The 24,532-nt window shown below is 39.9% G+C and overlaps 1 protein-coding gene across 1 annotated transcript in view; it reads right to left on the reverse strand.

The window, feature by feature from the left end:
* CDKAL1 (CDK5 regulatory subunit associated protein 1 like 1) overlaps nt 1-24,532 on the reverse strand; it is a 645,112-nt gene that overhangs the window by 385,064 nt on the left and 235,516 nt on the right. The window contains exon 8 of the mRNA XM_065398726.1: nt 9,359-9,479. Within this exon, the coding sequence (XP_065254798.1) occupies nt 9,359-9,479 (121 nt within the window). The remainder of the gene's footprint in view (nt 1-9,358; nt 9,480-24,532) is intronic.

The raw sequence follows: 24,532 nt of genomic DNA on the forward strand, positions 1-24,532 counted from the left end.
CCATGGGGTATTAAGTTCACAGCCACAAAGCCTTTGCTGCAATGGTACATAGGTATGGTGTGGAATTCACTTCTCTTCAATATCCCTCCTCCTTTTAATCACCACCTTAATATTCACCCACAACACTCAAGAGTGTTTTCTTGTTTGTTTCTTTTGGGGAACAGTAAGACCCTTATATGTCCCACTCCCCTCCAACACCCTTTTTCGGATATACGATATAATCTTTTTGCTTTAAGAGTAGCTTTTTTAAGAATTTAGAATATGATTGTTATTATGCAGCACCTTGAGCAACTCAGCAGGATGATGGTATGCAAATAAAATTATGAACATTATTTAATGTTCCATTACTTAAATATGAAAAGCTATCATTACAGGATCTGTCTGGTAATTTTAAAATACTCACTTTTTAATGACTATGTCATCCAGGCTCCATTTAAATTCTCTAATTAGGAAATATTGACCTTAGTTATGAGTTACAGTAAGTTGTACTGGAAAGAGACCACAGGCAAAAAAACAAAAACAAACCAAAAAAAAAAACCAATCACAGATTGTTATTCTTTCCACTGTAAACAACTTTTTTCCATCTCTCTGCTACAACAGTGTGGTTTCTGCAAGTTTTGAAATACTAACTTTTCAGATGCTATAACAAAAAATGAATGACAAGGCAAAGATTGTGTGTGTGCGCACCTTTCAACAGAGACACACACTAGTGCCATCTATATATGTATTCTTTTTTGAAGTACTGCATTAAAATGGAGCAGATACATATAAATACATAAAATTAGAAAACAACAAAATACCAAAAAAAGAGGAAAGAATAAGCCAAAAAGATTTTTAGCTATCGGCCTGTCATACATGCTAGAACAGGGATCGGCAACCTTCGGCACGCGGCTCACCAGGGTAAGCCCCCCCTGGCGGGCCGGACTGGTTTGTTTACCTGCCGCGTCCGCAGGTTCGGCCGATCGCGGATCACACTGGCCGCGGTTCGCCACCCCCATTGGCCTGGAGTGGCAAACCGCGGCCAGTGGGAGCCACGATCGGCCAAACCTGCGGACACGGCAGGTAAACAAACCGGTCCGGCCCGCCAGGGGGTTTACCCTGGCGAGCTGCGTCCCAAAGGTTGCCAATCCCTGTGCTAGAACTAAACATGTAATTATAAAAAGTATGTATTTTAATATCAAAGACCAGATCCTCAGATAGTGTAATTATACATCAATTTACATTTCTTAAGGATCCAGATCCAAGTGTCTATCCTGAAATGTAATTAGATGTACAACTGAGGAAATCCAGCATAAATATGTGTACTGCTTAGGGTTGCCAACTCTGACTGAAGCTATTCTGGGAGATCCCTCCCACCCCCGACTCCCCAACATAACGTAATGTAAATTACTTAAAATATACTCTTAAAGTCTCCCAGATTGCTTTCAGTAGTCACTGGGAGATCAATGCCAATTCCGGGAGACTCCAGGCCAATCCTAGAGGGTTGGCAACCCTTGTACTACTTGGTCGCTATGTACAGAATGTTATATTCCAGTCAAAAATATTTATTGATCTTGTGTTCTAAAATCAAGTGTCTACTATGAATTATGAGATGTATTAGTTTATAAACAGTATCCTTAAAAATTAATTTTAACATTTAAGAGTAAGAAGACTATATAGTAGGCACAAATCTCAGACACAGTACTCATCATATAGACATTCAATCAACTCTTTTTACAAAATATACAAGTTATGAGTTATGGTTTATCAATGGTCAGATATACACAGGGATTCAATGTTTGCCAACTGCTGGTCGAAAAACTTCATCTGTCACCCAGGAAGTGAGATCCCAAATCCGGCAGAGTATAAACAATATGTAATACAATAAAAGCTGCGTTATCCAGCACTTTACCAACCGGAAAGCTCTAGAAACTGGCATTTCTGATATCCATTAAAAGTCCAGTTGGCACAGGGCTGGCAGGCTCTCTACCTGGCGCCGCGTGGCTCCCAGGAAACAGTGACATGTCACTACTGCTCCTAGGCAGAGGAACAACCACGGGGCTCCATGTGCTACCCCCACCCCGAGTGCTGGCTCCGCAGCTCCCATTCGCCAGGAACCGCGGCCAATGGGAGTTCTGGGGGCGGCGCCTGCGTGTGGAGGCAGCATGCAGAGCCGCCTGTCTGCGCCTCCACCTAGGAGCAAGAGGGACATGTCACTGCTTGCAGGGAGCCTCCCGAGGTGAGCGCCGCCTGGATCCGGCACCCTGAAACACCTCCCACACTCCAACCTCCTTCCCTGAGCTCCCTCCCACACCCAAACTCCCTCCCAGAGCCTGTGCCCCCAACCCTGAGCCCCCTACTGCACCCAAACTCCCTCCCTCCATTGGTAACTCTTACTTAACCAGAATTTTTGACTAACCGTCACCCCCCCATTCTCCCAACATGCCGGATAACAAAGCTTTTACTATACCACCCTAGGAATCAGTGATGTTTAAAGACTCAAAGATTTTGCTCTCATTAATAATGGCATATATTCCAAACAGTCAATAGAATTAGCCTCCCCATGATTCCTCATCTCTTGCTAATCCTAAGTGAATAGCAGAGAAGGCAGCCTTCCAATTCTCTACAAAAGCCATAGCTTAATCTGTATGGAAAAAAGAGGGTATTCACTTTCTGTCAACCATAATCTGGATTCTTCTCCAGAGGAAGCCATGCCACAGTAAGAAAGAATCCAGATAATTCTCAGTCCTGCTCATACTCTAAAAAGACTCATAGACTCATAGACTTTAAGGTCAGAAGGGACCATTATTATCATCTAGTCTGACCTCCCGCATGATGCAGGCCACAAAAGCTGACCCACCCACTCCTGGAATAATTCTCTCCCTTGACTCAGCTGTTGAAGTCCCCAAATCATGATTTAAAGACTTCAAGTCGCAGAGAACCCTCCAGCAAGCGACCCCTGCCCCATGCTGCGGAGGAAGGCGAAAAATCTCCAGGGCCTCTGCCAATCTACCCTGGAGGAAAATTCCTTCCAGACCCCAAATATGGTGATCAGCTGAACCCCGAGCATGCGGGCAAGATTCTCCAGCCAGACAAGTTGCTAAACTTCCAGGCAGTCACACCATAGCACCAGGAACCAATCTGGGCTGCTCATTAGCCATATTAAAGATGCAGCAGCAGCTCCTCTTGACACAAAACCTTCAAATAAGATAAGCACAGTCTAACAGCAGCCTGCAGGAGATATGTTTCCCCAGCTGTAGGGGACAAAGGAAGCCAAAAGTGACACCAGGCCACAGAGAGTCAGTGGCACAAACCTCAGAGGGAGAAATATTCAAAGTAAGGCAAGTTTAATTGATTCTGAGTTGTTATAAAACTTTCTTGAAGTTAGATTTTATGGGTTTTTTATTTTCATCTGGCTACATGGATTTATTTTCCATCTATTTCCCCTTGTATTTATGTATATATACATAACTGGTAAATACCTTTACTTAAGGAAAGTAAAGCACAATGGGGAGACTTGAACCCATAGCAAAAGACAGGAAAGTCAAACAGTATAACTGTGCTCATTCTTTTGAGCTGATATGTCATTTCTGTGACATCTATTAGTTCTGAAATAATTTCACTTTTCCTTAAGCACTGATGAACATTAGGCCAACAATTTGACCCCATTGTAATAACATCTGATTCCTAACCAACAGCATACTTAATTTGACAAAAAACTGGAATGTCTTAAAGTGGTCTTTGGGACCTTGCTATCCCTCTGTGAAGTATCATATGCTGGCAAAGGAATTAAGATTGCCCTAATAGGAACCTAAATCATTGCCAAAATCACAATAGTTATCATGCAAGACTAATGCAGTTTAATTGCATCAAATAATTCCAAAGCAATAATTATTGCTCTATAAAATCCACACACAGCAATTCTGAGAAGGTGTGAACGAGTTACATGCTTCCCTTACATGACATCAATTTGTTTGTAAACCCCCTGATTTCTGACACTATGCCCCCACCTCTCCTTGTGTGCTGTCTGCTATAGAAAACCTCCTGTTCATCTGACATAAACATCAGCTGTTTGCAGTGTTGTTGTAGCCATGTTGGTCCCAGGATATTAGAGCGACAAGGTGGGTGAGGTGATATCTTTTATTGCACCGGCGAAAGAGACAAGCTTTTGAGCTACTTAGAGCTCTTCTTCGGATCTGGCAATGATTAAAGGGACTGAAATAAGTCTACTTTGATAATAAAAGGACATCCAGGAATTAAAAAGTTTTTGATTAATGAATAAAATCATATAGTAGGATGATCTTTTTATATGCACACATCCCCTAAGAGCTTCCAGATAGTTAAGTCCAAAGCAGACTGGGAAGAATTACAAAGGGATCTCACAAAACTGGGTGACTTTGTTGATAAATGCAAAGTAATGCACATTGGAAAACATAATTCTAAACAAACAAACAAACAAACAAACAAACAAACAAACATACATACATACATACATATATACATATGTATATATATAAAAATAAATAAATAAATAAATAAATAAATAAATAAATAAATAAAATGATGGGGTCTAAATTAGCTGTTACCACTCAAGAAAGATTTTGGAATCATTGTGGATTCTTCTCTGAAAACATTCACTCAATGTGCAGCAGCAGTCAGAATGTTGGGAATCATTAGGAAAGGAACAGATAATAAGACAGAGCATAACATATATTGCCTCTATATAAATCCATTGTACGCCCACATCTTGAATACTATGTGCAGATCTGGTCGCCCCATCTCAAAATAGCTATATAGGAATTGGAAAAGGTACAGAAAAGGGCAAAAAAAATGATTAGGGATATGGAACAGCTTCCATTAGGAGAGAGTAATAAGACTGGCATTTTTCAGTTTGGAAAAGAGATGACAAAGAGGGGATATGATAGAGATCTATAAAATCATGACTGGTGTGGAAAAAGTAAATATGGAAGTGTCATTTACTCCTTCACATAACGCAAGAACTAGGGGTCACCAAATGAAATTAATAGGCAGCAGGTCTAAAACAAACAAAAGGAAAGTATTTCTTCACACAACGCACAGTCAACCCGTGGAACTCTTTGCCAGAGGATGTTGTGAAGGCCAAGACCATAACAGGGTTCCAAAAAAGAACTAGGTAAGTTCATGGAGGATAGGTCCATCAATGGCTATTAGACAGGATGGGCAGGGATGCAAAACCATGCTCTGAAGTATCCCTAGTCTCTGTTTGCCAGAAGCTGAGAATGGGTGAGGGGATGGATTACTTGATGATTACCTGTTCTATTCATTCCCTCTGAAGTACCTGGCATTGGCCACTGTTGGAAGACAGGACACTGGGCTAGAAGGACTATTGGTCTGACGCAGTATGGCCATTCCTGTTTATGTACAAGAACCAAAAGTGTGCATTCATTTTTGTAGACAAATTAGTTATGCTTGATTTGGAAAATTTGGGCCTGTGTCATTTTATTCTCATTGTAATATAATTTGTTTGAAAAATACCAACAGTAAATTAGAGAGAGAGAAACATGCAGTAACCTAGGCCAGGGTTTATGCCAATTCAAGATGGCTTCATTCTTTTATCAGAGAGTAATTGGCAACAACAGGCAAAAAGAATTCTGCAAGGAAATGGTTCCAATGGTTAATTACTGACACTGTTAAAAGCTTACAGCTTATTTCCAACCTGAATTTGTTTAGCTTCAACTTCCAGCCATTGGATCATGTTAAACTTTTCTCTGCTAGACTGAAGAGACCATTATTAAATACTTGTTCCCCAAGAAGGTATTTATAGACTGTAGTTAAGCTAAATAGATGGAGCTCTTTGACTTTAGCACTATAAGGAGAGGCTGTATATTAGCAGATTCATAACAAGATTTAATCTAACCAGAAATCCACCTGGGTGGAGACTGCAGACCTTTTGGACCTATCCGCAACTGATACAAACAGCCTGAACGACCTCCTGAATGGCTTGATTGTGTCGAGATAAAAGGCTAACACACAACTAAAGTCCAAATTGTGTAAAGCAGCATCCTGCCTAGACTAATGTGGTTTCTGGAAGACTGGGAGATGGATGATTTGGCTGATGTAAAACTCAGATGACACCTTAGGTAAGAATTTAGGATATAGATGTAATGAAACCTTGTTCCTGGAGGTGCGGGGGAGGGGAGGAAATATAAATGGGGGGCCCCACCAGTAAAGCCCCTATTTCACTCATCCTTTGGGCAGAAGTGATAGCCACCAAAAAGACCATCTTCATGGATAGGTTAAGGTAGCCATCAGCTCAAAGGGAGCTCTCATAAAACATTTAAGTATTAAGTTCAGATGCCAAGCAGGGATGGATTCTTTAATCTGAAGGAAAAGGTTCCTCAACCCCTGATAAACCTCACTTTTTTGGGATGAAGGAGGCCCTCGCCCGGAGGATGAAAGGCCATTATAGCTGCCAAGAGGACTCTGATAGAGATCATAGATTAACCTGTCTTTTTCAATTCCAGAAGGTAATCCAGAAAAACCAAGAGGAAGAATTAGCAGCTGAAAGACTCTACTGGTCACACCAATGGTTGAATCTCTTCCACTTTTGAAGTTATTTGACATAGATTCTTTCCTACGTTTCAACAGAAAGTCTCTCTTCCTGTGAACCTCGAGGAGCCAACCTTTGAGGGACAGAATTCTCAGGTTGGGGTGAAAAGTGCAACTGGCATCTTGAGAGGAAATGTCGAATGGATGGAAAGCCTGACAAACGACCAGGTGAATCTAGGAAGCAGAAGACTCAGTAAGCAGGAACACTGCATCAGAAAGGAGAGGACCAGACTAATCTTTGATCCAGTTGAACCGCTCAGTGGAAAGTCTGACTGGCCAAGTAGGTCAGAAAACGGGCACCAATATGGATTAAACCATGGAAAGGGTAAATAAGATCTTTCCCTAGATGAAAATGAAGCTGTGCTACAGAATGGCATTCTGAACTTACTTCAAATTGATAGGCAGAGAAATCAGATCAGGAGATCATGCAGATAATGAAACAGCTCAGTGACCCTTTTCCCAATAAGCATATAAAATGCAAAATGAGGGGCTGAAATATGGTAATCACATACTACACATGTCTGAGGCCTAAATAAAAATAGAGGACCAAATGAGATATGTGGATAAGAACATGGAAATCAATCTGATTCAACACAAGAAATCCCGCCCCCACCCCAAGTTTGGACATCTATACTGCAATTTTATAGCCCTGCAGTCCCATAAGCCTGTGTCAGCTGACATGGACCAGACACAGGTGTTCTACTCCAGTGTAGACATACCCTGGGGAACCAAGACTAAAAGCCCAAGTCCTGCTGAAGTCATAGGGTCTTCATAGCTGTCCTGTTGTATGTAAGAGTCTGAAAAGCTAACCCTGAGTGACAATTTCTGATAAGTGATGGGAGTAGGAATAAGTAGTACAGAAAGGAGGACTGCATTGTGTATCCCAACGACTCATGACTCCCCATACTTGGGGGGCACAATCTAAAGGGGAGGACACATGAACACCCCACGTCTCCACTGCTCTGCTCTGACCCCACCTCTGCTCTGAACCCAGCCCAGGGCTGCCGCATTGTCCCCACCCCACGTTATCTGTGGGAGGGGCAAGGGGGTGGCCACTGTCCTCCTTCCGCTGCGTCTGTCCTCCCCGCACATTCAGCCGCTCATCCTGGCAGCTAGGCTGGGCAGGGAGCAGAACGGAGCCACTTCTCATGGCTGAAGCTGGCTGCTCTGGGTCACTGTTCTGTGCAGCGTAGCAGGTGCCTGAGGGAGCCTGACTGGGGAGGTGGCGGTGGCCCGCTCCCTGCCTGGGCTCTGCTGCCGATGACAGGGGCCGAGCATGCCAGGAGGAGTGGGGGCTCAGGAGATGTGCTACTATGATAGTGTTATGGACTGACTGTCAATGGGTGGAAGCAGAAGCTGCCATCACAGATTCTCTACACCCAATGAATTCCCTAAATAATCAATTCTCTGTTATACGTACAGATCTGAAAAGGAGACACGGGGAAATTTGTGGCTGGACAGGGCATGCTGGGCTAATCTGGTAGAGCAGCCAAAGGAGTAGAGGCAGACTAGACTGGATTGAATGCACCAATGCTACAGACAGGAGTTTGGAGCCAGGTAGGGGGCCCTGAAGGAAGGGGGAGGGTGGGAGCGAGAGAAGAAAGAGGAAACATAAAAATAGGATCAATTTAATTGATCATTAGAAATTGTAGCCTTCGCAAAGCTCCTTCCAATATATAGGATCACAAATGTTCAGTACAAGTTGTAACAACTGTAACACTTCTTCCTTTTACTATGTAGCTGACACAAATTAAATTTTCAGTGAAGTGTACTGTACCAAAAACTAAATTTCAGCACTTTTTCCAATCCACTTTTGAACAAGGAAGTCAGATCAAATAAGGTACTGATGTAAAAAAACCTCTCAAACAGCATTCTAAAGCAAGACAGCTAAAATGGACACAGTTAAAATATAAGAGTGATAAACTGTGTCCCATACTTCATTGATTATATGATGTTTACATTCTGAGAAACCTGCTGTGTGTAGCCATTGTGGAACTATTTTTCACCCTTGAAAATTATGGCAAATATCAAGAGTCATCAACAGTACACCAGTGGTAAGACAAGTAAAATAAATAAATAAACAAACAAGAAAAGCAGAAACCTAAATCTCGAAAGACAGAGTTATGACAGTGCAACACAGCATCTTCCACCCATCACTCTAGTATACACTCATATACATGCATACAAGAACTGCAGACTTCAATGGGAGTGATGAGAAGAGTTTATACTTGAAGACAGATTTTGTTCCTAACAATCTTTTCCTTATATCAGATCCCTTTTTAACTGTAATAAGTTACTTTTGTCAGTTTAAAATCACACCTCCACTGTAGCTTTTAGAATACACTTTTAGTTAATTATATAAAACATGAGGGATACACAGTAAAAGGATACAGTACTAAAAGCCCACTTCACTTTAAAACAAGAAGAGAGGGTTTCATTTGCATAAAATAAACCACAATCTTCTTAAATATACTTACCTCAGGACAGAGTGGTATAAGAAACCTCTAAGTAGTATAATAAAGGGAAGTTATAGAAAATAATTTTAATAAAAACACACTAGTCTTCCTGATAGAAAAGTTATTGGAATGTACACAAGCAAATGAAGATTTCTTTTTTTTTTTTTTTTTTTTTTTAGAAAGAACACCATTTAAAATCCTTTATGGTTTACAATGTTTTTTGCCTCCTCCTCGCTACATGACTCAAAGGAGTGCACACCAGGCCTAGAGAAAAATGAAATTGAATTCCCTAGGCAGTGCTGAATATTTTATAAGTAAGTTTGGAAGATGCTTACCCTGTATTGATGGAAATGATTTCTATCAGTGGGTTCTTCCTAATCTTTGGCAAATCCAATCGAGCTCCCCCCAGCCGTTTTCCATTATCTTTTTTCTGACCCAGCAGTCTCACAGAGTGACCTTCAAATGAAGCACAAAAATACAGTACATATTAAACATGAATCCCATCACTTTACTTTAATTTATTGTTCTACACATATCAAGTGTCTGCATTTAAAACAAAAAAACCCTGAAAAATGAAAAGAAAAAGTAATCATTTGCCCACCAACAGAGTAATGTATAAAGGGACTAACACTAACAGTTAAAATAAATCACATTAAAAATCTAATTTACTTTTCTCAGCCTATTCAATTAAAATGGACTAAACAGCTTCACTTTCATGTTCTCAAGCACTAGCAAAACACTGCAATGCTTCAGTTGTAAGCATGGCAGGGTTTAAAACTATTTCTACATTTTTAAAAATATGAATAGAAATTCATTTTTTAAAATAATTAACTAAATTTTAATTGATTGGTCTTAAAGCTTATTACAGTGGTTTTCAACCTCTTTTCTTTTGCAGACCCCTAAAAAATTTCGAATGGAGGTGTGAACCCCTTTGGGAATCTTAGACAGTCAGACCACAGGTTGAAAACCACTGGCTTATTACATAACAGAACCTAAATTTTGAATCTAATTTATTCTTGTGTCAATTTGAGCAAAAATGCTTACTAAGTCTCTACTGGCAGGGTGATAGTATATTGTACAGATTCAGAAGAGACACCCCAGGTCAGAGAATGAACTTCATCATAACTTACTTCCTAAGGCCAGTGGTGCACAAGAAGCACTATCTACAAGTGGTATTTTCATGCTGTGTGCAGATGTGTATCAGCTACACCATTGTCTCCATGTCCCCTGTCTACGGACTTACAAAGCACACATGCCAGCGGTTCACTCACCTTCAAAAGCAAAATATTGCAATGAAGAACACAAACAATGTCTTTATAATAGCGAGCGGTTGGGTGTAATGCCCCAGAGTGACAAACAGGAGAACACTTAAGGGCCATATCTCCACAAGCCTAGATTGAGATAGGAGGGTAAAGCAAGTAAAACTCATGGCTGGATATCTGATGGAGACGGAAAGAGGCCTGGCTGGACATCTGATAGAGGTGGGAAAAGGTTACTAGTAAAAAAACAAAAACAAAAACAAAACAAAAAACAAATATTCTTCAAGGCTATTAGAATAATCTTCAGTATACGACGGGGAAAGGTGGGAAGCTCTTCTTTGATAATGTATGATACTTGCCATGAATATTTTGTTTTTAAATATACCATTAAAATATAAAACTACCCTCAGGACGGAAAAAAAAAAGCATTAAATAAACAATGAAGTAGCAACTGAACTAAGTCCAAATTGCTTCAGTGAAATGGATTTCAAGTTCAACTCAAATAAAAAACAAGGTCCAAGCAAGTTTGCTCATTCCTACTATACCAATAGCTCCGCTTAGAAAATTAAATAATTCATCCATCAATCATGGTGTCTCTCCTTTAAGGGCTTTCTTCAGACATTAAGTAATTTAAGAATAATGTGGCATTCATACTGTGATCTCTTCCTATAATATGGCTACAGTAACTCACAGTCAAGCAGCTGCATTTGGCATACCATTCCTTTCTGATTCTTAATATAAGTAAAATTTTTCAATCAAAAACTATTTAATGAAGAAGTGAGCAAGATTAGCATGATAATGTAATAATTAATACTGTAACAGATATCAAAAGTTCAATGATGCCTGGGAAAGGAATACTATTTTTGTACTAGCACATGACAGAAATTTCATTACATCCTGCTGTGAATTCAGTAATATGCTGCCTTTGCTAATAACATTTGCTAAATTATTCATCTCCACTATCCCATACAAATAGCAATATCTCTGTCTAATGATACAACTAGTTATTTTCCAATCCAATGGTTCATTAAGGAGTCACCAACCTAACAAAATGCATTTTATATATTTTTAATAATAATGGAAGTATAGCAGTATGACATGAATAGAAATTAAACTGGGAGCAGCGTACCCCCTTTCTCTATTTCTTATAAATACTGTATCTCTGCAAAAATCTGAACTGAAGGAAAAAGTAAGTTAGTGTGAACAACGGATAGAGAGTTTACTGCTACAGTGGCTTATTTGGAATGGGTTATTTTTTCCAAGCAGAAATCAACAATAAATGGTCTTCCCAAATCATAAATACGAATTAAGAGTAAAGGCAGTAAATAGTGTAGATCAGTGGTTCTCAAAGCTGGTCCTCTGCTTGTTCAGGGAAAGCCCCTGGCGGGCCGGGCCGGTTTGTTTACCGGCCACGTCCGCAGGTTCGGCCGATCGCGGCTCCCACTGGCCGCACTTCGCCACTCCAGGTCAATGGGGGCTGTGGGAAGGGCAGCCAGCACATGTAAAACTGTTGTAAAACTAGGCAAATATCTAAATGAGTTGATGTACTCCCTGCAAGACCTCTGCGTATCCATAGGGGTATGCGTACCTCTGGTTGAGAACCACTGGGTTAGAAGACCTGACTCTCCTTTGCCTTCATGACACAGGCAAAGAATCCACATGACATATTTTACCCTCTGCATGTGGTCCACATTAGACCTTGCTCCCACCCAACCACTCTATTATGTGCTGGACACTCTGCTCCATCCTCCCTCACTCTCCTAATATTGTCAGAGATTCCACTAGTATAGATAGAGAAAGCAATTATCCACATCCCGTCTGACACATGTGCTATTGATTCCAAACATCCTACACCAATTTGTAAGATGGACCCAAGATCTTTTTATACCTAATATGAACAGGAAAGGTTGGTCCAGGCACTCTCAAAGAAACAGCTCTTTGATGCTTCATATATGCAAGACGGAAGACAACTTCTTTCATGTGACAACTTTCAGAAGTTTCCCATCAATAAGACGAGGATAAGCAAAGGTAAGGGGAGCAATGTTTCGACTGATACCATAATTTAGTATTTACAGAATGCCTGTACTTTTGTAGAGGGAGTCCTCGGACTTACGACACAATTCATTCCTCAGAATTGCGTTGTAAATCAAAACGTTGTAAGCCGAAACCGCTTTTCCCATAGGAATAAATGGTGTGAAGAGGGGATTGGTTCCTGAACCAAGGCATGATACACTATTTTCATCACAATAACCCAGATTTTTGTACTAAATGAATTATAGATGACCAATGTTGCAACATCAGTGTATTTATGTACACTGTATTTTGTAAACAGCATTCAAATAAACATATAAACTCACATATGCTGCTCAGAATACCGGCTACACAGGCTCAGAAAGCCAGGGAGAATGGCATAAATGCTGAACCTCGGTCAATCACTGTTCAAGCTTTCTGACTGGCTGAGCCCAGGGCCGGGAGCCAATCAAAAACAAGCGGCAACCCTACCCGGCAACAAGCTACCCCGCTGCCTTGAAGGCAATCAGAACTGAACCCTTCCAGCTCCATACCAGTATAATGCAACGAGGATGTGATTTCAAGTGAACTTTATGCAAATCAAGCGTGGTAAGGACGAAACAAGCATCATAGGGGCGAAACGGGCAGTCAATTGAAAAGCATCGTAAGTGCCGTCCGACATAAGTCGGGCGTCGTAAGTCAGAGGACTCCCTGTATTTTGAACTACAACACTCTCAATTCCTGGCACATTGAAATTTTTGTTTTTCAACCTCAGCTACAAATTTGTGACCTTCAAACCTCCCTCCCCCAATAAATACAACAAAGACAGTTTTGTTTTAAACAATAGCTTAAGAATTTGTTTACTACTTTGTTTCTATTAAGAAACCAATAGGATTTTATAAAACTGAATTCCTATATCTCTTTATAGATTCATAGATTCTAGGACTGGAAGGGACCTCGAGAGGTCATCGAGTCCAGTCCCCTGCCCACATGGCAGGACCAAATACTGTCTAGACCATCCCTGATAGACATTTATCTAACCATCTCTGGAGATATTTAAGAGTAGGAGATTCCACAACCTCCCTAGGCAATTTATTCCAGTGTTTAACCACCCTGACAGTTAGGAACTTTTTCCTAATGTCCAACCTAGACCTCCCTTGCTGCAGTTTAAGCCCATTGCTTCTTGTTCTATCCTTAGAGGCTAAGGTGAACAAGTTTTCTCCCTCCTCCTTATGACACCCTTTTAGATACCTGAAAACTGCTATCATGTCCCCTCTCAGTCTTCTCTTTTCCAAACTAAACAAACCCAATTCTTTCAGCCTTCCTTCATAGGTCATGTTCTCAAGACCTTTAATCATTCTTGTTGCTCTTCTCTGGACCCTTTCCAATTTCTCCACAATACATAATACATAATGTAGATCTTTCCTCCCGCTGTGTTTTTTTTTTTGTTTCATTATAAACCTTAAAAATAAATATTTCGTCTCCCAAAAGGGAAAGAAAAGCAACATTCCCCTAAATTAACTGACCGATATCAGTTCCAAACTAATGTAGGGCATGATGTAGAAAATGGTAGCACAAAATCACATTTATGAACACCTTACACAGCATCAGATTATGAAAGAGAAAAAGCTGTGATCAGGTTCCCTTCCAAGGCCTTTCCTCTGAGTAAGTTTATCTACCTTTCTGACTCTACAGCACGGAAGCCATTTTGTGAACGTTTTCCTAAACCAAAACACAAGCATTTTCATATGCTTCTACACAAAACATTTTGAATAAAATAGGAGTTAATAAACCAAAGTACAATAAGCAATGGTCTTCCATGTTGGCTATCAAACAAAAAATCCCCGAAAGTTTGTTCACAGCTTACAGTGTTGAATCACATGACTAGATTCACACAAGGGTCATGTTTTTAAAACTACCCTGTGACATTTGGATATAGGTTTGTCCTGTGATCCATGAGAGTCCAGAACCTATCTATAGCTGTAGTAATCTCTTGCACAATAACGATGGCAAGACAGATATATTTCTATTTGCACTACCATATAAGCAGACAAAAAAACCTGTACTTTATGCAACATTTGAAAGAAGTTTAACTAAAGATTTGGCTAAAGCTTCAGAACAACTAGACAATTACTGAATAATCAACAGAATAAATGGACACAAATCTGACATCAGGAATCATAACATTCAAAAACCAGTCGGAGAACACTTCAACCTCTCTGGTCACTCAATAACAGACCTCAAAGTGGCAATTCTTCAACAACAAAAACTTCAAAAACAGACTCCAATGTAAAGCTGCAGAACTAGAATTAATTTCCAAACTAGATACCATCAGCTTAGGCCTGAATAAAGACTTGGAGTGGTTGGGTCATTACAAAACCTAAATCTTAATCTTAATTTCCCCAATACTTAATTTCTCCCTACTGTTACTCACACCTTCTTGTCAACTGTCTGTAATGGGCCACTCTCTTACCACTTCAAAAGTTATTTTTCCTCCCTTGGTATCCTGCTGTTAATTGATTTATCTTGTTAGACTGAACTAACACTTGGTAAAGCACTTCCATCATGTATTTATACGTGCTCCTGTATTTTTTACTTCATACATCTGATGAAATGGGTACTAGCCCACGGAAGCTTATGCCCAAATAAATTTGTTAGTCTCTAAGGTGCCACAAGGACTCCTCTTTTTTTTTTTGCTGAATAATCAATGCAGATTATGATGCTATTATAATACTAACCAGATCCAGTCAAAAGTTCTGCAGGGCAGAACACTCATACCAAGTGTTAATGGGATCGTGTTAGAAACAATTTAAAATCAATCAAGGTTCACTAAAGTGCAGAGATGAAGGTTTCAGTCATAACTCACATTTACACACAAATCAGCAAACACAACTCATTCCACTTGGAACAGTCACAAAAAGCCCAATGTTAGAACAAACAAAACAGGAAACAAATCTCTTTTCAGTTCACCTAAATCACAGTTTCTCAACTTTTTCAGGTTGGTAACACCTTATTCAAGGTTAACATTTCCACATTATATTATATTATATTATATTGTATTATATTATAAAAGAGAAAAAAAAGTGTCAAGAAAAATGGCAAGCCCCTATAATTTATTTGTGAGTGTTCATTTCAAAAGATTGACAGACAATACTTGAGCTTGAAGGGGAAGGATATGCTGGGAGTGACATTTTCTTTCCTTTAGATTGTAACAAAACTTTCAAAGCCTCATGGCCTATCATGATCCTTCTGGGGGTTGGGATTCACCGGCTGAGAAACAATAACCTAAGCCTTCAAGTCACAGGAATTCTATTCAAAGGGTTCAAGCTGTACTGACTAATTTTTGCCAGTTTGAGATGTTAGGATGATTTTGTGTGGAGGAACTAGACTGAAGGATCATGTACATCTAAATTCAGCGAGTGAATTTCAGTGCTACCAGATAAAATAGATATTAACAGACGTACTGAGTTTCAAAAACAGCCCCAAAGTAGCTCCATTCTGTCAGTAATTTGAGCAACCAATGAGAATCTGCAGGAAATAAAAACTCATTGGAAGATGGAACAGCTAATCCACCATTAGTTCATTCCCTAAATCCCCACACACTATTTGTTAGAACTATGACCCAGAATTTGCCACTCAGAGTACTTCTGGTTGGGCACAGTAATATTTTCAGGATATTACCTATAAAATAGACCAAAGTTCAACTATCTGCAACAGCTGAAAAACACATGACTAGCTTTGAAAAGTCTTCAAAGATGCAGGAAGCCCAAAATCTTGAAAATACTAGTTCATATTGTTTTCATTTTGCTCTATTACTAGCTCTTTCTTGTGCTACTTCCACCACCTATTCTTAAAGTATAATCACCATTTCCTCAAAGAGGATTTTATTTATCCCCAACAGGGCTGCCAAGTCTTCCATATTTCACACAAGTGTCTCTTACCCACCTGCTTTAGTCTTTTCCTGCATCTTCAGAAAGCCAACATTACACACTAATCTCACATACTCTTGCATATGTATACACTGCCTTCCACTGCCATCCCCGCCTACTAAGTGCAGAGCTTCCTTTTCTCTAATGGTAATGCCGGCCCAGAGGCACAAAGAGGCAATGAAGTTGGGGGATGTAGAGAATCTGCAGGCTGAAGACATAGGAAGAAATCTCCTCAAAGAAAAGGCTGAAGGAAGGGGCAGATAAGGAGAAAGGCAAAGTGGTGAAGAACACAAAGCTGTCATACAGGCTTAAGAAAAGTGTTTGTATGTGGGCGCGGGAGGTGGGAATCGGAGCAAAACTGTGTGGGTTGAATGGAGGGAAAGAAGTAGTTATGGGCTATAAAGCAATTAAATAGAAAAAAAATGAACTAAAATATTAGATGGAGGAGACAATATAGAACAGTGAGATCAAAGAATATAGTGAAAGACAGAAGAAATTGATGTGGGGTAGAGACGAAAAAGGAAAACAACAAAACTGCAATTGAAGGTTAAGAGGTACAGAGTGGAATATGAAGAAAGACAGAGAAATTGCATTCTGCCAGAAACAGTGCCTCCTGTCATCACAGAGAGGAATCCTGCCTCCAGAAAAGCCAGTTTGGTGTTAAGTGTCAAGAGAATGAAAGGGAGAATCACTTCTTTTCCCTACTCTACTAGTCTAAGTAGTGTGTGTGTGCGTCTCTGTCTGTGAATAAACTGAAGAATTTCCGTGGTTCTGACAAAATGTGGAGATCACCTCTCTACCACCAGCCTGGGTAGAAGTAAGAAAAAAGTGTCAAACTATGCTAGCTTGGAAATGCTTCTAGTTTACAGTTGTCTTTCAGAGTTGTTTTTGGTTGGGTTGGGTGGTTGAGAGTGTCGGCCACCTGGCTTTTCACAACCTCAGTTACTGCAGGGATTGAAAACCTCAGGCAAGAATAACTTCATTTTGGTATCTGTTAAAAGAGCAATCTGTTACAACAATGAAGTGGCAACTCTCTTCTATTCAACGTTAAGCACTTTCATTTTGAACAGTAAGTTTCAGCCAAGAGATCAACTTTCTTCCAGCTAAAAGAACAGGAGTACTTGTGGCACCTTAGAGACTAACAAATTTATTTCAGCATAAGCTTTCGTGGGCTACAGCTCACTTCTTCAGATGCAACTTGTCTAGTTTTTGTAAAGTCTATCCATGAGGAAGTTTGTGTGGAAGGTTGGTTTTTCATGAGAGTATCCAGTTTTGAGAGTTCAGTCTTGATCTTTCCTGGTTTGCTGTATAGGATGTTGATCAGGTGGTTTCGCAGTTTCTTTGAGAGTGTGTGGCACAATCTCTCAGCATAGTCTGTGTGATATGTAGATTGTAATGGATTTTTTACCTTTAGTCCTTTTGGTATGATGTCCATCTGTTTGCATTTGGAAAGGAAGATGCATCTGAAGAAGTGAGCTGTAGCCCACGAAAGCTTATGCTGAAATAAATTTGTTAGTCTCTAAGGTGCCACAAGTACTCCTGTTCTTTTTGCGGATACAGACTAACACGGCTGCTACTTTGAAACCTTTCTTCCAGCTGTGCAGTTGAACACAAGCAGCAGGATCTTTGATGATGGGCAGCTATCTAAACAAGTGCTTTTGAACCATTTAACAAGACTAACAGTAGAATTAAGTATTAACTAAGATGTAGTGGCATATCCCACATTGCCTGACTCTATACTAAGTGCCATCTTGTGGGATGAAATTGATTCCACAAAGAACAGAAATTTAACAAAAATCAAAAGCAGGAGAGTGTGTGCCTCAATGTCATGCGGGGTGATAAGTGTTTTGCACTCTCAGGCGATAGGACCTAATGACGCTCTTGTTCCTCCCCATATATCAGCAACAGCTAGGAATGCCATAAAGGAAGTGTTAAACTTTCTTTAACTCATGAAACAGTAATTAAGACTAATTTTAGCCATGCAGATAATATCTAACTACAAAAGGTAGAAGACAAAACAACAACAAAATGTTGTTGGTCGTTGGATATGTCACAATCTCTATGTTGTTCTATTAAGTCATCCGTAAACTACCCATATGTTACATCCCCTTGTGCTATACCCATTTGTGTAACCCATGTGTTGCATCACCAAATCCCTCAACCAGTAAGTCATCTGTGCTTTCAAGCAGCACTGATTCCATGAAATGCATTATTTTTTAAAGTGGCATCATTACTCACAAATTATATCTGAGAGACTGGTCTTATACTGTAGCAAGACAGTCCAGTACAAGTACTTGCGAAGGCAACTGTGAGCACAAGGAATGCATAATGACCTAAGAGCAGGGTTGCAAATGTAAATTTTACTATTAATAAGAGGCATCCCCTCACACCTTAAATGCAGGTGCCCAAAACTTGAAAAATTGGCTACAACAGGAAGGGTATATGTCTGTTAATTAAATTAATTAAATTATCGTGGCAATATGTGAAAAACTCAGCGTTTTCCATTAGACCCCGCAGGCTTTGAAACATCCCACTGTACTAAAAACCCCGAACAGCTAGTAGAAATAAAGTTAGTAAGGGAGATTAACTTGATTCCTATAGAATCTCAACTTCTTCCCGTGCAGGGACTCTCACTTTCCAAATAGGCTTATTTCCAGAAGTATAGTATTGTTCTAAGTTACACATGATACTGCAAACAAGAGTCACTAAAAATCACACTGGTATAAAGTAGTCCAGATTGTATCCATGCAAAACTACTAAATTCAGAAATATCCCAACCCAAGCATTTTTATTTATAATAGTTTGACTATACAGAGCATCAGGGAAAACCTCATATTAATAAAGTAGCAAGCAAGCGAAACAACAATGTTGTATGATCTTAGGTAGTCTAGCATTAGTTCAACATATCTACGGAAAGTTTTCTCCCCACACATTTTTTTAACCTACCTGGAAACACTGGAGCCCAAAAATGTCACAGTATAATGCATTTTTACATTAGATTTTCTGCTCACCAGATATATTCTCCACCACAAGCACCAATATAGTTCAGAGTTAGCCATTGTTTTCATTATATAAACTCCTGAAAATAGGAGACTAACAGTAAAAATTTACAGTAGCCTAAAACAGGATGCAGGGTCTTGTCAGGTCAGGCATATAATGTTCCTCGTACCATGTAACTCAGTACAACCTGCTGCGAGTTGTGTGGCCAACAACTTAACTCAGTGAATGGTAGGGGGCATGCCAGATACTGACAGGTATTTAAAAAACGGTATCCATAAACAAGTAACTTAATCTGGTACTGCTGCCTTGCAGCTAGTTCTTGGTTGAAAAAAGGACAGGGGAAAAAACCCTGAATCACATCCGCTGAGGAGATAATGACAGGCATTTGGAACTGAAACTCAGCTGTGCCCTCCAGCATCTCCTATAGCTGTGCTAGCTTCCAAACATCTTTGTCCCCAAGCCTTTGGGCCCAGTCCGTATTTAGAGAGAGGGGCTTTAATCCTAACGCAAGCATCTGTCTCCTTTTTTCTGCCTAGGCATACATGTGCTGAAGATTTGGTTAAGATGGTTGTCCTCTTCAAACTTACTTGTTGGAATGGGAGGACACTACGTACTGATATGTCGAAAGATCTAGAGAAGGCCAATGACTCTAGGAAATTTGCCAGCATTGACAAAGTTGGAGAAGCTTGACGCCAACATAGTCATTCTCTCTGAAACCAGAGAAGCTGACACAGGGTCTCTACACAGGATGCATTACACTCTTTTCTGAATACAGGGAGGATTTTGCACACACAAAGTCATTAGTATGCATGAATATTCCATTTCAACATCAGAACATTTTACATCACTAAGAATATTTATCACAAGCAGCATTGGCAACATCATCAGTATATATGTCCCAACCCTTTCTTCTGTTCCTAAAGAGAAGAACTTGTTTTATTAGTAACTCAACAGCATCATTAGGAAGATACCATCAGATGACCAACTATCTACTTGGCGATATCAATGCTAGAGTTGGCTCAGATTATAAAATGAGGCTGCTGTGCATTGGCCACCAGGGAGTGGGAATGGGCAAACACCACTAGAGATCTGTACCCACCAAGGATTGTGCATTAACACCGCCTTCTTCCAAGACAGTCATCGCTGGGAGGGCTCATGGAGACACCTCAGAAATGGACACTGACACCAACTGGATGTGTCACCCATAGGAAAAACCTACAGGATGTTCACATGCTTGCCATTTTCACAGTGCAGACTGTGACAGATCATATGCTTGAATGCTGCAAAACAAGGCTTTAAGTACAGAAATCCCAGTGTACTAAAGAAAGTTCTTGTCCATGCATTAACTTAAACAAACACAGAAGACCAAAGAAGTGGCACCAACTCATTACAAATCTCAGGGAAGCTATGTAATTGATTGCATCTCCTTTGAATACTGATGCATCATGAATGTATCAGAATGAATATCCATATAGCTGTAACCTGGGCTTTTTGTAAAAACATTGCAGATGATAAAGACTGGTTTGCAGCACACTATAAAGAAATACTTCCAGTTATTGAAGCAAAATGCACCACCATCACAACAGGGGCCCCTCTTCTGACATATGTGCTAACCTCAGATTGGTCAAGAGCACACTGCAACAAATAAGAAGGCAATGTGCTCAATCATAGTGGCTTGATCTGTGCAAGAAAATACAAATGTCTTTTGAGAATGGAGATTTAAGAGGTATGTATGATGGAATCAAGGAAGCAATAGTCAAGAAGACTGCTCCACTCAAATCTCTTAATGGAGACATCACAGACAGAAGCAAACAGATGCAATGTTGGGTGGAACATTATCACAAACTCTATTCACATGAAACCACTGTTTCTGAAGCAGTGTTAAATGTGATCCCGAGACTCCAGACTATCGAAGAGCTTGATATAGAACCTTATATAAATGAACTTGAGAAGGCAATCACCTCCCTAGCCCCAGGAAAGGCTACAGGAAAAGATGGAATTGCAGCTTAAATATTGAAACAAGGACAGGTTGTGCTTAAACATCTGCACAATGTCTTGCTTGCTTGCTAAAGGGAAGGAGAGGTACCACAAGACATGAAGGATACCAACATCATAACACTGCACAAAAACAAAGGAGATTGGAGTGATTGTAAGAAACATAGAGGAATCTCTCTCCTTAGTGTTGCTGGTAAGGAATTCACATGAGTCATTCTCTTGCAGCACACGTATAACCACAGTCAGCGTGTCTTCCATGTCAGTAGATTAACTATCAACATGGTCTTTTGCACGGAGACAACTTAACGAAAAGGGCCAACGTAAGGAAAACCTCTCTACATGGCCTTCACAGACCTTACAAAGGCTTTGGATCTGGTCAGCTGAAAGGGCCTTTTCCAATTGCTAGAAATAATTGGTTGCCCTCCAAACTTGCTCAGTTTGGTTCAATCATTCCATGATGGCATGAAGACTACAATCCAATCTGATGGTTGATATCTGACAGATTTGAAATCCAGTGTGGTGTCAAACAGGGATGCATTTTGGCACCATACTCTTCGGTATATTCTCCTCTTTGCTGCATAGTTATGCTTTGTCGCATAGTAGAGAGAATGTACATTTTTATACAATATCAAGTGGAAAACTCTTCAAGATTGCATGTCTAAGAGCAAAAACAAAATCAAACAAATCTCAAAACTACTGACAAGAAAACTTATTTTTGCCGATGATCGTGTTCATTGCACATAGTGAAAAGCAGCATCAGCAACTTTGCAATAGCTTTATGCTAACTTGTAATAAATTTGGACTAACCATCACTCTAAAGATACAGTGTTTATGGCAAAACGCACCAGAAGTATCAATACTAGCAACACACTGGAATTTGTGCATAAGTTCTTCCATCTACAATCAATTGTATTGGATAATTTATCACTAGACATGCTAAAGTCTCACATTAGGAAGGCAACCACCACATTTCGCCAGCTGACTAGACACATGTGGGACAATGAACATCAAAGTACGGTTCCACCAGACGTGCGTTTTGAGCATACTGCTGTATGGTGGCAAGGCCTGGACCACCTACAGCATGCGTAAGAGAAGGCTAAACACTTCCCACTCCTCCTTGCTTCATCATATCCTAAAAATGATGTGGGAAACAAATTCCTGACACCGAAGTACTCAAGAAAGAAAATTACCAAGTCTAATTACTATTCTCAAACACAGACATCTCTATTGGCTGGGTTATCTACATTGGATGGACGATGGATGCATTCCAAAGTATCTCCTGTATGGAGAACTTGGGGATGCTCCAAGGCCACTAGGCCAACCTAGGCTCAGGTTCAAGGATATTTACAAGAGGAACTTGAAAACTTCCATCATCAATGCTGAGAAGATACAGCGAGCAACACCAGGGAGTAAAATAGACTCAAGAGATGTAGTTAAGAGAGAGGAAACTAAGAGTGAAGAGGAAAGTGCAGCAGGCCTCAAGCACCAGTAGTGCGCTGGCTTCATCTTCTGGCCCTGATCCTTACACGTGTTATCTGTGGCAAGGGCTGTCACTTGAAAATGGGACCTTTTAGCCACTTGCAATGCTGAAGCATGACATACATAACTAAACTGCTTTGGCACTTACACCGTCTTTCGAGATGGACAGTTGTCTTAACATTTCTGCTTGGAAGCAATATTTATTAAACAAACTATGTCTCTTAAATTTGTTCATTCTTAACTTATAGAACTGGAACAATAAATAGCTTGCAGTCTTGAGTGCATTTTGTTGTACCCATGCAATTCAAAAAATGTTTTCTAAAAGTACATTTTATAAATGACTATAAGGCAAGATTATATTTAGGGGGGAAGATTAATTTTTTCCATTTACAAAGATCAACTTCTGTGCACCTATTACTCCTACTACCAATTTTGGGCGCCAATTTAAGAGAGTTTTTAGTACTCCAAATTTTTATGCGGAGCAGCTATGCTGAACTGAAGGACTACATAATTTGTTTGCATTTAATAAGCTTTTATATTATTAATTGTTAGTTTTATTTGTAGGTAGAATGTGGGTTTTTAAATGTTAAGTTAATTTAACTCCCCCCCCCCCACACACACACACACATTAAAAAGATGTAAAAATCTATAGTGTCAATACAGTTAGAAAACTCAGAAATTACTTGACAATAATCAGGATCTTCTGGGCACATATAGGCATGTTGTGTTTCAATGCAAGTAGAATTTATTAAAGTAAAGCTAAATAAAAATGCTTTGGCCTTTAGTTCTGAACATGGTGAGGTTGGTGATTATTGCCAGGTCTTCCAGGCAGGAGTTCCATAATCTAGGTCGGAGCTATCATAAAAATGCTGTCTTCCGTGCTCATGACCCTCTCACTATTGGTCAACAGTTGTACAGTTACAGTGGAGATTAACTATCATGAGAGGTCAAGGTCATAGAGGGAAAGGTAATCTCTCAGCTAGACAGGGTTAGTTTTATGAAGGTGTCTGAATATCTGAACTAATACCCTAGTATAGAGGTAAAGGCATACGTTTGCAAAATTTTCTTGCGTCAGTCTTCCTGTTGCACTGTTTTCCTTCATTGACAGTTGAGTTTTTCTTCCTTCCTGGTATTTCTGTCATGCCATTCAAAAATCATAATGATCTTTGTGGGAACTGAGCCAGGAGGGGGCACTTCAGTGCTAGGAAGAAGACAGTAGTAGTCTACAGATACCTATTTACCATTGGGACAAAGTGAAAGAGAATTAATGTCCGGATAAGGCTTTCAGATGGAGGTAGGAGCTAACTTATTTTTAAGAAAAAATTAATTTCATAACATCAATTTTATTGTGTTTTTGATAACTGCAAATACAAAACAGGATACTGTTTTTTCAGCATTTAATAATTCCATTGCTATGTGAAGAATATTGGGGTGGGTGTGTATATATTTATATATATATATTCAGAATTATCTGTGGGTTTTGCCGTTATTACATTGCTGGATGAGAGGTAACTAATGGTTAAATCCTGCAGGAACCTAAAGCAATGGTTGTAGACAGAATTTAATTGCCTGTTGCTCAAATGGACAATAGCAGGAATACCCTGTATGAAGACTACCTTTGACCCCTTTGGAGAACTGCATAAACCAATCTGGTCAGGCTCAGGAGACCTGCTCTAAACCTCAGGAATTTGGGCAGGAATTTTCAAACAAAAGGACCGTGAAACAGATCCAAGACCAGCTATGTCCTAAGGAAGAAATACACTGGGGGTGGTCAGACTGTCAGACAGACAGTCAGCAGTTGCAGGGGGCAGCTTTTCTCGCCCAGCCCCAAAGTTTG

The sequence above is a fragment of the Emys orbicularis genome, chromosome 2, assembly GCF_028017835.1.
Source record: "Emys orbicularis isolate rEmyOrb1 chromosome 2, rEmyOrb1.hap1, whole genome shotgun sequence".
Taxonomy (NCBI): domain Eukaryota; kingdom Metazoa; phylum Chordata; order Testudines; family Emydidae; genus Emys; species Emys orbicularis.